The sequence below is a fragment of the Aptenodytes forsteri genome, unplaced genomic scaffold (genome assembly GCF_000699145.1).
Source record: "Aptenodytes forsteri isolate BGI_AS27 unplaced genomic scaffold, ASM69914v1 Scaffold289, whole genome shotgun sequence".
Classification (NCBI taxonomy): Eukaryota; Metazoa; Chordata; class Aves; order Sphenisciformes; family Spheniscidae; genus Aptenodytes; species Aptenodytes forsteri.
The window spans coordinates 175,432-191,498 of NW_008795025.1; the positions used below are offsets into that span (position 1 = coordinate 175,432).

The 16,067-nt window shown below is 37.8% G+C and overlaps 1 protein-coding gene across 1 annotated transcript in view; it reads right to left on the minus strand.

Moving 5' to 3' along the window:
- HMCN1 (hemicentin 1) overlaps window positions 1-16,067 on the minus strand; it is a 209,654-nt gene that overhangs the window by 31,349 nt on the left and 162,238 nt on the right. The window contains exons 64-79 of the mRNA XM_009275892.2: window positions 15,708-15,857; window positions 13,838-13,997; window positions 13,098-13,222; window positions 11,324-11,507; window positions 11,059-11,156; window positions 10,390-10,668; window positions 9,597-9,787; window positions 8,333-8,414; window positions 7,403-7,539; window positions 4,171-4,312; window positions 3,124-3,268; window positions 2,100-2,227; window positions 1,541-1,697; window positions 1,243-1,364; window positions 876-1,040; window positions 348-455 (exon numbers count right to left, since the gene is read on the minus strand). Of these exons, the coding sequence (XP_009274167.1) occupies window positions 348-455; window positions 876-1,040; window positions 1,243-1,364; window positions 1,541-1,697; window positions 2,100-2,227; window positions 3,124-3,268; window positions 4,171-4,312; window positions 7,403-7,539; window positions 8,333-8,414; window positions 9,597-9,787; window positions 10,390-10,668; window positions 11,059-11,156; window positions 11,324-11,507; window positions 13,098-13,222; window positions 13,838-13,997; window positions 15,708-15,857 (2,373 nt within the window). The remainder of the gene's footprint in view (window positions 1-347; window positions 456-875; window positions 1,041-1,242; window positions 1,365-1,540; window positions 1,698-2,099; window positions 2,228-3,123; window positions 3,269-4,170; window positions 4,313-7,402; window positions 7,540-8,332; window positions 8,415-9,596; window positions 9,788-10,389; window positions 10,669-11,058; window positions 11,157-11,323; window positions 11,508-13,097; window positions 13,223-13,837; window positions 13,998-15,707; window positions 15,858-16,067) is intronic.

Genomic DNA, 16,067 nt, shown 5'->3' on the forward strand with positions numbered 1-16,067 from the left:
AATATGACAACCATGCTCAGCATGAGTATGGGTATAGAATATGGCCTTACTTCATGCAATTTGCCATTACAGATACATTTTAACTTACCAATAAGCAAAGAAACAAAAATCTTACAAAAATAAAATAGAGCAGCATGGACTGGGGGGCTCTATCCAAGGTACCAGAGTTGTAACATGCATAGTAGTGACTTTGTAAATAATCGGTGCATCCACAAGACAATTCAGCTGAGCAAGACACTACTTGCAATGGTCCACTCTGGCCTCACCATTACTCTGCAGCATACGCATGTATTAAATGGGCAACGTTTACTGACAGAACGCACTTTCTCTTCAGCTTCCCATCTTACCCTGAACGTGAAGAGTGGCATGTCTGTGAGCTGAGCCAGCTGCATTCTGGGCCACACAGGTGTACCGTCCCGCATGTGCTAGCTGAGCAGCAGGTATTTCAACAGCACCTGCAGCAGAGAGTGCATTACAACATACAGCCACTATCCTGTCTTCACAGTAAAACTCTCTTACAGCATCCATCTTAAGAGGTCTATATTTTTATTCTAAGAAATTGGAGAGGGGTTGTTTGGAGGATTGTTTGCATTTATTTAATTTATTACTTCTAGAAGTGCACAATTGCACCCTTTCACTGATTTTCTGCAGCTGAGCTTCAGTCACACACAGTACCTGAAGACAGAATTCTGTAGCCATCTCCAGTAAAACTCTCTTACAGCATCCATCTTAAGAGGTCTATATTTTTATTCTAAGAAATTGGAGAGGGGTTGTTTGGAGGATTGTTTGCATTTATTTAATTTATTACTTCTAGAAGTGCACAATTGCACCCTTTCACTGATTTTCTGCAGCTGAGCTTCAGTCACACACAGTACCTGAAGACAGAATTCTGTAGCCATCTCCTCTGGGAAGCAACTTTATGCCATTTTTGGTCCAATGAACTGAGGGGACAGGAACCCCTGACGCGGTGCAGGAAATTACTACTGGCGACAGCTTTGTTACCAAAAGGTCTGTGGCTTCATCTGCTATGGATGGGGGCACTAAAAATGAAGATCAGTGTAAAGGTTACTTGCCCATTTTCATTTTTATGAATTCTTGGAAATAACTTAACTTTCTTGGGACTACCAGAGACTTACAGATATCAGTGTCATAAAAGAATGATATAAAAATCTCATCTCAACATTGGAATGCCCCAAAGAAATTCTGGGTGGCATACACATGTAACAGCAATATCCCGTCTACCTTGAACAGTGAGCTCAACTGCTCTTTCATCTTCTCCTGCATCATTCGACACAGAGCACTCATAGACAGCAGTGTCATCCACAGTGGGAGAAATGATTACTAAGGAACCTGAAGATAGAAGTCTGAACAAAGAAAAGAAGAAAGTAAAAGCCATTGAAATACTTCTTTTCTTCTCAGGTAATCAGACCACTGAATTTGCTGGCTATACAAGATTACATTTAAGCATGACTAGATTTCTAAAGTGCCAAAATCATTCCTGAAAACTTTAAACCTACAGTGAAAAGAAAACATCTCTCACCTGTATGTATTCTGGTTCTGGTCAACACTAAGCAGATGCCCATTCTTTTTCCAGCTAATTGCTGGTCTGGGAATTCCAGTGGTTTCACAGGGCAAAGTGGTCTGCACATTTACAGTAACTGTAATATTTGTATGTCCAGGAGCAATAGTTGGAGGAACTAAGGACAAACAAAGCCTAATTATTCAGAATAATTACATACACACGTACACACACACCCCTCATACCTATATACATAGAGCTGAACTGCCTGAACACATTTACTTGATTTTTATGAAGAGTAACTTGACAGTAGTAAACTTACTAAACATGTAGCATGGGACGTGTCAAGTCTTTCTAGTTCCAGTGCACAAGGAATAAATATTTTCTTTTCATGAACATTTGGGTTGTATTCCTAAGGCCATAAGTTTCTTCCTTTTTTTTTTTTTTTTTTAAATTTTTTTAACCAGAGCAGCTAAAAAGGGGCTAAACTTAAAATTGGATCTGGCAGAAAAAAAAAATTACGTAACTGGACTTCAGACTTGTAAAAACACATATATTTATCTAAACCCAAAACTTTTACCAAGAACCTGCAGATCAATTCGTTTGCGTTCAGTGCCAGCTGTATTGGTTGCCATACACACATATCTTCCTGTGTCAGTAACATGTGCTGAGTGGATGTGTAGAGATCCATCCTCTAACGTGGAATATCTGAAACAAAGCCAGATATTTTTTTCTGCTATACAATCAACAGAACCATAGGCTATCCTGGTAGTGCAGAAGGAAAAGATGACTCAGGATACACAACAAATAGCCTAAACACGTGGTGTCTTAGTTTGGGCACACAGAGTTTTCTCATTTATTGCATTTACTCTGACTTCACTCTTTCCCAGCACAACCATTTTCCAGAGAAGTTATGGAATCTAGCTTACATAGTGATTCCACATAAATGATAACAGATTTGCAGAAAATATCAAAAAGCTCTTTTTTATGGTTTTTCATTTAACCTTAAAAACCCCTAATTAATGCTTACACATTTTCTTCTTTGAAATATAACTGAATTCTTTAGCATTTGCTCAGTTCTAGAAAATGCCAAACTACTTCCCCTTAAAACAATCAGAAGATAGAAACCATTCACTACAATAAAAGTTGACACTAGAACATGTATAGAAAGTTTTTTATATTAGAACCTACAGAGTACACTCAAGTAGATTTTGGTCTGCATGAAATTGCTTGGCTTCATCCCAAAACTCCATATATATATATATAAATAAATACAAAGATCTTCCATGTTTACTTTTCAAAATCTTTAATATCAGAAGAATTATTATTACATTTGGTTGTCAAAGTTTTTTGTCCTTCTTAACAACAAAAGGATGAAAACCTTTGGTACTGCTACTTTTCTGTAGAACAACAACTTTGTATTACTGTTTCTATCACCATATTTTTCCACATTTGGGTCTATTCAAGATTATAGTACAAATATTAGTTCTGATCTGTGAAAACAGAACTAATTTACAAGTCATAGCTGTCTAATTAAGCTTTCTGTAATTAACATATTCTTAAAAAAACAATGAAGAATATTTACGCAGACTTCTGGACAATACCTCGTATTGTTTCCAGTAAAAATAGCCCCATCCTTCCTCCATGTAATTCTCGGGGTTGGGACTCCTTCTGCAACACACTCCAGAACAGCAGAAGCATTTATATGCACAACAGCAGTCTGAGGACTGCTTTGGATTGTAGGAGCCACTGTAAAAGGAAAAGTTGCTGGTGATACAAGAAAAAAACTTTATGCTGCAACGATTGAAACTAAACACATGAAAACAGATGCAGTAACAGGTTATCATATAGCTAAAACAATAAAAGAGTTCAGCTTATTTAATTCAGCAAAATAAGGCTGTGGTGATACCCTTGCTTCCTAATTATAAATTAAGGAGAAAAAAGAATTTTAATTGGACCAGTAAGGACAGTCATTGTGGGGGCACAGTGTAATGCAGGTACATACGACTGGGTTGTGAACAGAATAGAAATAGGAAAAAAGTTCCTTATCGTCATCCGAGTGTGAGAATAGAATAGCTTCTCAAACTAGAGGTGAGAAAATAAATAGGTTTAAAATGAAACTCAGGCCTATGGTAGTACAGGACAGGTATCAAGATGCATAGGGCCCTTCAAGCCCTATCTTCCTACTATCTCCTGCTTACAGGTGCAGAGAAGCAGCCACAGTTTTCAAGTAACTTGCAAAACTGGTAGCCAGGCCAGCTATGAAACCTAGTACCCCAAGGTGTCAGTCAAATGCTTTTAAGAATTTCTCTAAATTTGTCCAAGAGCATTTCTCAGTCCTGGATCTGGGTGTATCCTGACTGTGTATCAGGACGATGGCTGGATGCAACAGCATCCTCCATTGGTAGAAAGCACAGACAGATGGAGAGGGAACCCTGGTGAGTCCCCAACAGGTCCTTTAGTGTGGGGGACAACTGCAGACTCAGATGATGGCACACGAGGTAATACACACGGTCCCACAGTTTAGACACAGCCTAAGTGGCCGACACTTGGCTAGAAAGAGACTACTAATGCTTCTTTCTTGCCATTTGAACTCCTGCAGAAATACCATGCAAAGATCAAAATGCACAAGACTGGATCCATGATTTTACCGTGTACTGTCAGCACGAACTCCCTGGTCATTTTTCCTGCGATATTACTTGCCACACACATATAGCTTGCTGTATCACTGAGGTCAGCATTATTGATCTGCAGGTATCGTCCATTGGATAGGATTCGAACTCGAGGAGTTCCCTAAGGGGAAAGAGAGAGAGTTTGACAAATTTAACTTTACCATTGTTCTCTTTATGAAGATAGAACATTCTTTCGTTACAGAGTCATAAAAGCCATGAAAGAAGGCCAAAGATAAACTGGGGACTGAATTCATTCCTGGCTTAGCTTTTTACATCCATGAAAATAACAGGGTAAACAAAGTTTTAAAAACTTATCATTGATTAATGGTTCTTCCTTGAAATCCCTACTTGGACTTGTGCCCGAATAAGACAGCTTTTTTGGGTTACATAACCAAAGGGCATTTGAGTTTTTATGGAAAGGGGCAGCTAACAGCACATGATGAATTTATTTATTTATTTGAAAATCCATGCGCACTACAGGCAGAAGAAATACAAGTTTCTCTACACTGTTCTTCAAACATCACAGTCTTGATCAGGTGGGAGCCAGCATAAACTTAGCCTACTAAGTTTACTAGCCAGCATTGCTGAATATGAGAATACCACTCTTCTCAGCTCTACAACGACTCTAGAGCACCTGCTAGGTAGCCATTTGAAATAAAAACTTTTTTACCACAACCAGTCTGGATCAGATCTGCACAAATGACTGACAGTAATATCAACTACAAATGTTCAAAAAACTGACTGGATAAAAAACAGTAGAAAAAGAACAGAAACTCAAACTTTTCCAGCATGTGCTACCCACACTTTGGATTAAATTGAAAGCTGACATTCCCATCGGCTCTTTTGGCTAAAAGATCTGAGAATAGCAACTACAACAGATAGGTGAAACTCCTCTGGTTCTGCACTTCTCTGCACTAGCACCCTAGTATGCAGGTCTCATACTAGGCACCAACTCAGCAAGTCTTCCAATGCAGAATAAACAGCAGTGCTGGAGCCTCACAGGGAGATAATTCACCACCAGAGTGGATTATAGACAGTCAGATTTTGGGTAATAACTAGTATTTCCTATTGAGTACGCAGCCTATGCTATAGTTTCTAAACACAGAAGCATATAGATGACAAAAGACAGGCAATGAAGCTATCATTTAATCCTTATGTACTACTCAAGGTATGTCAGAAAACCCATCTTTGAAAAAATACAAATTCAGCAATTCTTTTAGTGTTTAAATAAAGCCAGATTAGGTCAAGATGCTCCTACCTACTTTTCTTAACACTCAACGTGCATTTCCAAATCAATGAAGAGTGCAAGGACTCCAAAGCTGCTAGAGGCTAGATCCTTCTATAGTTCTGCTACCAAAAATGGTGGTGCTGCACAATTACATCATTAAGCATACAGAGGTCTAGAGTAGACCTCAAAATCTGCACAGTGGAAGACAACAAAACCAGGAGGAATGACACCCTCCACCATAAGGCTGTTTCACAAAAAGTAGTGATGATATTTAAATTGAAGTAACACTGCAGCCTGAAAACCTGACTTTCTCCAATCCTCTCTTGTCACTGTGAAACCTCAATTTTTCCAAGATAAGGAGGATGATATGCCACAGAGCACCTCTCTTTCCACACCCAGGGAGAGCTCTTTCCCAGCTGCTTAGTATTAGTAGGCTATTACATTTCTTTGAGGTTGAGAAAGCAACCAGGCACTCAGGAGGACACTAAAGTTTTCCTGATATCCGGAGTATATATTTATACAAGCTAAGCTGAAGAATGAAAAGGATGGTAGGGAACAGAATAAACCTAAGTCTGCTACTTAAAGTACACATGACAAATTAAGAGTGCCATGTCTGAACTAAATTTATAACTTAAATTTAGTGCTGGAGGAGAGCTAACTCTAGAGCTTGAAATTCTCTTTTCTATTATAAATCAAAAGACAGGGGACTGACTAACCAAGATGCCCTAAGCCCTCACATACTGACATGAATTCATGAGGTAAGAGGAGACAAAAGTTAATTCACAGGTTATCAGCTGAGTACATATGTCTATCATAGTGTTCTTCTATTGCTTTGTTTTCTGGTGAGTATTCGTAACAGTGGCTTCTTTTCATGGTTTATATTCTTTAAGTACTGCTTTTAAAACACAAGCTTGAGGCAAAAAATATTGACAGACTTAACTTCCAAGCCTTGTTCAACTTTGCTTTCATAAAAAAAAAAAAAGAAAATCACTACTCAATTAAAGAATTAACCATTCAGAAGAAGAGTGTTTCTGTTAAACTTGTTTCTAGCTAGTTCTTGTACTATATTCAAGGTAACATTCCCTAGCAGCACTTAGTAAGACATAATCACCCACCATATTCTCACTTCTTCCACTAATATTTCATTCTTCTAACTTTACAATAGAGAGAGTCTGAGGAATGGCATGTCAGAAGGAAAGCAAAGAAGCAGAACTTCAGGTGAAGACTACTGATGGACTACAGTTAAGGGAGAGACAATTCATAAGCTGACTTTGTTTCCTCTTTATTAATGAATAAAGATCAATTGAGGGAAAATTATCAATTAACTCAGTTCAATTAATAACTGAACTTCAATTGTTCAATTGGAAAGCACCTAGTTTCTGAGTGATCCCAAGGAAGAGGATGGAAAGTAAAAAATTCTTTCTGTATAAACCACCCTCATCTTGCTAATTGTCTCTCAACCAGCAAAGACTCAATGCCTTAACATGACACTACATGGAATTCTGAGTGAAAAAGATGCATTTGATACAAAACTGTGGTGATTAGCAACCCATTATTTTTTCTTTTTTTCCAATGTTAAGAATTTTAATTCCTTTCTAAATACTACTAGAATATGAGGATGCATAATATACCCAAAGGAAACATATAGTGTAGTCTTTTCTCAGCTACCTTTCCTGGGAAGCCATTCAGGAGTATACCGAAGGCTTCTAGCATTGTTCAGAGGATCCAGGAGGAGCAAGGGATCCCCCTAAAGGAAAAAAGAACAAGTAACAGCGGGATGGCCACTTCACATGCTTGCTAGCTTCAGGTACTCATTTAGGACTAACTGTATTTGTACTGGGGCTACTCAGCTTCTCTTGAATTCAAGGCACCGTAACTCGGACTGCACTGAAGGGGCAAGTGAGCAGAATAAGAAACCTCAAGCACTGTGTGTAAAATAATAAAGGGAACAAAAGACTAGTACAAATAACGTAACCACTATACCTCTAAAAGTTCTCCATTTTTAAGCCATGAGATTGTTGGAGGTGGCACAGCATCTGACTTGCATTCCAGTATAACTTGTCTGTTCTGCAACACGGTGAGGTCTTGTGGATCACTGGTACCAGCAATGTTAGGAGGAACTGTTACAAAAATTAAGAAAAAAATAAACACCACACATATGAGCTACCATTAAAATTATTAATTGAAAGTTTCCAATGTATTTCTTAATTTTAAAATAAATGCAAAGCTGCAGTATCACTAATTAGTTCTATTTTTCAATACCTGTGTTAAATACATCACATTTGTACTGGTGAACTTGTTTCTTAAGTCACACACTGAAAACTACTGTGACAGAAATTAAAGTCCATTCTCAGTGAAGTACCAGCATTTAAGCCAGACAGAGCAGAGATCACCGAAGTTCCATAAACCGTTCATCAATAAACATGGGAGCTATAATCTTCAAGAAGAAACCCAAGGCATACTGTAGAACTGCAGAAATCCCATTTATACTTCCTTTACTGTCATTACATTTTACGTATTCATTTCTAAATACATTTCTTACCTTTTTCTACTGAAAAACTATGATGATCATAGATATCAGTATACTTCACATCCTTTTTCAGTAAGCACAATAAACTCAGTCCAACTGAATATTGGTATCTATAACCTTCCTAGGTATTCAAAATGTAAGACTTGGAATTATAACAGAAATCAGTTGCATCAGGTGGAACTTTCCCTTTTAATTGTGTATCATGTTCAGAGTAGTTACCCTTATTCAGAAATGTTAATTATGATCATATGGTGTAATATCACTTTCTCAAAACACATAATATTTCTTCTTTAGTAACATGTAACTTGTTAAATGAGATACTGATACGTACCTTAGTAGTTTACAGTTTGAAGGAATAATTTTTTTTCCTAAATTAAACTTACCATGCACTCTTACTAAATATTCCTTATCATCATCTCCTGCTGGGCTAGATGCCAAACACGTGTATCTTCCTGTGTCCTCCACCTAGAAACACACGAACAACTTCAGCAGAAACCTCAGAATATGGGAACAATTCATAAAAACTGTGAAATGTAAAATTGACAGCAACATATAACAGGCAGCACTTAAACACAAACACAATAAATAAGGAGTGCCTGAAAATAAATTAATGAAGTTCTTGAAAACTTCATTTTACCATGGTAGGATTGTACAGAGATGGCTTAGGAGTTGCAGGACCCCATAAAATCTCTCTGGATAATGTGTCTCCAGCAAGAACCCTTCTCTTTGTGATGCTTTTTGCAACAGGTAATCAATAAAGATGGAACTGGCTATAGGTACCCATCTAAGCAAGGGTCAGTTCTGGGTACTAAGGAAATCTTTTTGTGCACAGATGCTCATTAATACCTTTATGCTTTTTCCTTCCTGTAAACTCTTCATTGTAAAGACAAGAAGCGTTTGCTTTACAAACAAAACGATCAGCAATCAGACCCGAGCCCTGTCCCACTTCTGTTTGGTGAACTTCAGTCTGGCTGTCCATAGCTGAATACAGTCTTAGTTTATTGGTGCAGGTTTTTAAAGGTTATTTTTCCCTGGACTCTTTTATCGTGTGAATTCATCTGAAAGTCTTTCTATTGTCTTTGTTTATTTTTTTTCTTAACTTGCACACAGATGACTGCAAATGCAGCTTTTCTCTGTAACCTGTGGCTTATACATGTGAGAAACAAATGGATATTAGGAAAATCCGAGCTAACGGAAAGAGAACAGCTGAGGAGGAACTATAAAACACAAGAAAAGCAAGAGATAGTAACAAGAGTTAAATAGGTAGGAAACGAACATGAACAGATTACACAGTCTGAAACGAGAAATAACCCCAGAAAAAGATGAGTTCCTAGCATTGATTGTTCTGCTTTGTAACAAGAAGCACCAATAAATAAAAAAATTACAGAACTTTGAAATGAACTTGAAGTAATAATGCTCAGAAGAGACAGAAGTGCTTGGGCACTCTCAACCTGTAATATTACTGCTTTTTCTGTATGGGAAACTCCAGGGCAAGGCTTGAAAAATATATTCTCCAACCGCAAATGCAGGTGGATGATTTTATAGAGGCTTTTTAGGACATCTCTTAGGATGGTCCTAATAGCAGGCAGTTCTGCGCAGTCCTCTAGGGTTTGCAAAACTGAGCCTATTTTGAAACAAATACTTTACCTGAGCACTGGTTATTCGAAGGACTTCTCTTAGGACATGAACATTATCATTCTGCAGAAGCGGGCGCCCATCCTTCATCCATGAGATTTTGGGGACTGGAATGCCAGAAGAGATGCAGAGAAGTTCAAGAGGGTTGTTAATGACGACAGAGAGCTCTTCTGGTTGATCTGAGCCATTGATGTGAGGCGGCTCTGTGGAAGGAAAAACATTTGTATTCTTTATTGATTTAAAAAGCCTATAAAACTTGATACCACCGCCTTGTGGTTAGAATTTGTAGAATTAGTCTACATTAGTATTATATCTGACTGTGTCATGAACTCACTGAGTATCTCACGTAATTTCCATCTGCCTCTGTCTACTAATTTGCGTATTTTATGAGTTGCAATTATTAGTTAGAAAATATTTTCATAATCCCAGTAAAATATATAATATCAGTGAATATATTTATTAGCCCTTTAGCTGTTGTACCTTCAGCTGTGCCTTCAGCTGTGCTATCATCTTGTCAAGCTTCTACTAACCAAAGTTATTAATTTAAACCAAATTACTTTGTAAATTAGTTTACTATTAATTATAGCATATTTCACTACTTGGGAAACGTTGGGAAAAAATATATACTATATTATACATTTACACATCTTTAGGTATCTTCCATTTCCTTATTTCTCTCATTTATCACAGTAAATGTTTCTTCAAAATACTCCTTATCCCCCCCCCCGAGATTTTTTTAATTGTTGCCCTGAGTAGATATTCATTTACTGCTCGCATTTTGTTCAACTGAAAGGTTAACACTTACCCAGCACTTTTAGGGAAAAGTGTTTGCTGGTATCTCCAGCTTCATTGGATGCTACACAAGTGTATTTGCCTGTGTCACCAATCTCTGCTTTTACAAAATGAAGGACCATTCCTTGGTTACTTGTCATCAGGTGAGCTCCAAGGCTTAAAGGATGTCTGTTTTTAAACCAGGACATAGTGGGGGCAGGAGTGCCATCAGTAAGACACTTCATCGAAGCTGAACTGCCTTTTACTACAGTCACATCCTCTGTTCCTCCTGCGTTATCCAAGCTTGGTGGAACTGCCGAGAAACAAAGATCTGATTCATACAGAGTACAAGCCAGATGTTAATTCTGAATACAAAAAGTTGGGATGCAGCTACCCTTTTGCATTTCCCCACTTACATTCATGTTTAGCACGTGTTAAAATTCACTTAGAAATTATATATTATTATTATTCCTAAAAAACCTGTGACACCTTATGGGTGCCAATTCAAGTAAGGACTCTTCTAGGGTTAAAACACTTCCCATTAAAAAAAAAAAACCCACCTTGAAAAGTTAATGTTTCCCTAATGATTACCTATATAAGATATACTTGTGGTTGTCTGCAACTTTGTGTTGGTGAGAAAGAAAACTGAATATTAGGTTTAAGAAATAATACCCTTTACATAAAGCATTTCAGAGAAACTCACCAAAAACTTGAAGGTTGTAATGTTTGTTGTCTACTCCAGCCCTGTTAGATGCTACACAAGTGTACACACCAGTATCAGATATCTGCACTCGGGCAAGTCTAAAGAGAAAATCATTTTAAGCAAGCTGTAAATGGAATACGTTATCTTTATTATGGCATGGTTTGGATCAAATTTTATTCTTGCTTTCAAAAGTACTAGCAAAATTATGCTGATATAGCAAAAAGAGAACAGAAAACACAGCTAGTTAAAATAGATGAAAACCAACCTGAGAATATGCCCAGCTGACAGCAACCTGATTTGGGAGGAGACAGACAGAGGAAGGCCATTCTTTAGCCAGTTTATCTGTGGTGGTGGGGTTCCAGTAGCAGTACATTCAATATTTAGGGAGGTGTCCAAAAGGGCAGTGAGGTCCTCTGGTTCATCTTTATTATTAGCTATTGTTGGAGGAACTACATTTTGTAAATGTTGAAAAGGAAGATATTAAAACCGGCTCTTAAAATCATTCCACATGTGTTACCTTGCAGGAAATCCTGCACCTAATGCCCCACAGGCAATTCAATAACAAGATCCCCATTTTTTTAAAGAGTAAATCCTCTAACAGTAACATTGAGCACTAATAAATTTTCCATTTACATATTTAAAATCAGATGCACTTTAGAATGATAGTAGAACTATCTCTTTGATTTGTCAGGCTGCGGCAAACAAGAGGGAGCTCAGAGCCTGAAGCTCATGGGGAGAGAATGACAATGCAGGAAGGAACAAGTGGTGAAGCCTTAGAGGGGATGGGCTAAACCACTTAAGGGCCAGATGCGACTTGGTAGTTTGCTGTCACTCAAACTTACCTCCTTAAATAAATCTTAAATTAAGTGAAAGCTAGAATCATACTGGAGAGAAGTTAGTTTATTAACTTCTAGATGTATATGCTGACTTAATTTTTAAACATAGAAAATTTCAGAATGCCTAGTTAAGTATTCTGGCTGATTATTCTAACAGAACTGCTTTTGGAGCTTTTTGGTTTTATAGGTTAGTTTGAAAGCCTTGGTCTTGAGGGCAAGAGGGGACTCACTATGTAAAGAAGGCTCAGCCACATGCCACTCCAAGCTCTGGCTGACTTAAGATCCCATCACACACCATGACAGTTGCATAGATAAGACCATTTAAGTTGGTTATTGCTTGAACCTCAACCAATACAAACTGATCAAAAAAGTCTCCGCTGTTGTGTAGTGCCATTCTGTCCCAAAAAGATGTCATGTGGTCATTCAGTATTGTTATTTATTATATCAAAGGTCATCTCTTGTTACTCTGCTCATTGCTTGTATTCCAATTGATTCTGAGTCTCTGTATAACTGGGACAGACACTTACACCACTGTGAAACGCTGCCCTATGCAGAACTCTTCACTCTTTTACACTAGTCATTGTACTTCATGAGCACATTTTTCACAAATTAAAATGTCCACTCTCTATACTGCTTAAGAAGAGTTATGCTCACTATCTTATATGACATACTATCTTTAGTATTTTGACATACTATCGTATGTCAAATTGTGCAAGAGAAGAATTTAATCCAAAACTCTATCATTTTTCTTTTAAACTCTAAATAAACTATTTCTCAGGGGAGGGGAGACCTTTAACTATTAGTTCCCTAGCATACTACTCTGGTTTTAGCTGATGTACTTTGATTTGAATTAGTGAAGATAAACAATACAACAAAAAAGCAGTATCATAGTAAATCAGACCCAAGTGTATCTTTCTCTACAAGAAAAAAAAAAATCACCATAAGCAGAACTCCTCTATTATGAAATACACAAAAGGAATTAATTTGTTTATCCCAAAACATATTTAACAGTGATTTCAATCATTTTGTCATTGACAGAACATCCTGTGTAATATACTGTGATATCTACAGTACATGAAATTGGAAACACATGCATGTAGTATTACACTGAAGACAGGCATTCATTTCTTGGCCCTCTCTTGGAAGTGCTTACAAAGATACGATTATGGACCAGATTTCAGTTTTATGTCTGTGAAAACTCACCATATACATTCAAGTTGAAAATTCGGTCTTCCTCTCCTGCAGGATTAGTAGCCACACAAGTGTATTTTCCTGTATCAGAACTGAGAGCTCTGAAAATGTTTAATGTGCTGCCATCTGGAGTTACTCTACAAGGAAGGTCATAAATCACAGTGGGTTTGTTTACTTATTCCTATGACCTGGCAAATAAACAGTCAGTTTTGTACATTTAAATCAACTACCTCTATCCTCTTGGGAATTCAGTGAGAGAACCATTGTTTTTTGCAAAATATTGTTATTAGAGATAGGCTAGGAAGTTTTTCCTAGAGATGTCCTGTTTAACCTTGTATTAGGATTCAATTCCAATCAGGCTTTTGAAGAACCCATAATGAAAAGCATCAAGAGTAAAATATTTCCATGCCTCAGATCTTTCCCCTCCAAAAGAAATTAATGGAACTTATTGACCTTAATAAACTTTAGTGAACCTGATGACTTTTAATGGAACTTATTAACTGAGAAAGGAATAGCTATCATATACTTACCTCTGTACAAAAAAAAAAAATTAAAAAAATCAAAGTAGTAACAAAGTATACTAGATTTAGAGAAGCTAAAGACAGAGGTGATGTTCTTAACCTGGCTAAGCTAAGACTCAGGCCCTCTTTACACTCCCTCCTTAGGGCCCTCTTTCATGCTCCCTCTTTAGGGCCCCCTGAGGTTTAAAATTATACAAGAAAAGAATGCAGCGTCTGATTATTTTTGCTTGCCTTATTCTTTGTAAATCGTCACTGGCAACTGTTTTTCCATCTTTAAGCCATTGCATAACAGGCATGGGCACTCCATTGGCATTGCAGACAAGCTGGATGTTTTCTCCTAGGAGGACGCTGACCTCACTAGGCATTTCAGAGCCAACAATATTAGGAGGAACTGGAAATGCATGATGGAGGGAAGAGAAGATTCATCAGCAAGAAACATAATCTAAACTACAAAAAGTTACACTGCAGTAACTCATGAGTACTAGCATTTATTGCAGTACCTCCATTCAAATCTAGTTTAGAAAGTATATGATTATATTGTTTCTAGAGGGGGTTCTGCGAAGATAAATTCAAAGCCATGTTCCTTAAAACAGCTAATTTACAAAATTATAAAAAAGCATGTATCTTTGCCATTATATTTAGTATCTAGTTATCTGCTCAAACAATGCTAACATGTACAATATTATGACAAAATCCCATTTCAGTAAACATTACAATGCACTGTAACAATTACATGCCTGTTTAACTCTTGAGCATGTGCTTACTGCACAGTCAAATGCTCTATTGCATCAAGACCATCATATTCCTGTTAACAGACACACACTTACTCCATCCTAACCAGTAGCCATTTTTAGCCTGTTCTCCTAAAGAACAAGGATGACAGTCATGCTATCCATCAAGTCAAGACTGTCAGTCCCACTAGTAAGTTTTGAGCATTTCAAGCAATTTCAGTCACATTTGATCAAACGAGCAGCTTGATATTCAATTCCTAAACTTGGGGAAAAACTGGCAGGCAGGCAGGGGGACACAGAAAAAACAGCACTCCGAAAGAACAAGCACTATGACAAACAGTTCCTAGTTTTGTTTGGACTGCTGATGGCCAGCTATCACACATGGGTGTGTCAGCACACTCAGGTTACAGCTGATGCTGCCTCTTCTTCCTCAACCAGCAACTGCCAGCATGGGAAGGGATGATGGCAGAAAGCCGGAGATGCTATACAACGGGCATGTTATTGGACACGGGAGGGAACTAGTGCAATTAATGGGGATGAGTCATTAGGAACAGAGGAAAATAAAGATACTTGCAGCATAAGGGTGACGCGCAGCGAGGCAGGAGACAATTCCGAATTGTCCACTTGTCTACAGGTTTGTGTTATTTCAGTGTCTCTAGTACAGACACAGTGTCATACTCAACCAATTATTAACCAGTTCTGCTCACTGTACTCTCATGCCTTACCTTGAATGGAAAGCACATAACTTTTCTGAGCTTTTCGCTCTATATTTGAGGCAATACAAGTGTAGGTCCCACTGTCTAGAAGCTGAGAGCAAGCAATTAATGGGGATGAGTCATTAGGAACAGAGGAAAATAAAGATACTTGCAGCATAAGGGTGACATGCAGCGAGGCAGGAGACAATTCCATAACAAATAAAAGTTTCTCATTTGAGTGGGGAAAAAAAATTCATAAGGAAATTCTGCCAGTATTTTTTTTTGCTGTCTCCTCCTATTTGCTATGGCAAAAAAGGCAACCGGTATCACTGCTTCTGAATCCATGTGTGGTGCTCCACACACAATCAACCAATGTAGCTTCAGTGTTCAGCAGGAGGAAGGATGCGATCAGCAGCAATCACACACAGCCTTCCCAACTGCTTTCAAGTTCTCCTACAATCAGAGGTTAAGAATATTCTTTTTCATGCAAATTTCTGACTAACAGTATATAAGCCTCTAATCATTTTTTCCTCACTGGTTGCAGACGATAGAAATAATGGTCCGAATTCTCCACTTTTCTACAGGTTTGTGTTATTTCACTGTCTCTAGTACCGACACAGTGTCATACTCAACCAATTATTAACCAGTTCTGCTCACTGTACTCTCATGCCTTACCTTGAATGGAAAGCACATAACTTTTCTGAGCTTTTCGCTCTATATTTGAGGCAATACAAGTGTAGGTCCCACTGTCTAGAAGCTGAGAGCGAGCAATCTGAAGCTTGCTTCCACCAGATAAAATATGAACTTCAAGAGAATTGGAGTTTTCTGAAAATATGTAAACAAGTAGTCATTCCAAATGAGGCCAGAGAGAGCAAACTCATCTTGAGAAATTTTTCCATCAAAATTTCAAAACAAAACAGAACAAAGATTCCAATCAGTTAACATAAGAGTCTGTCTAGAGACAGATGAAGAAGAAACAAAAAACAGACAGCAAATAGCACAGTGGTGCCCCAAAGGTGGGGGGGAGGGGGGAGG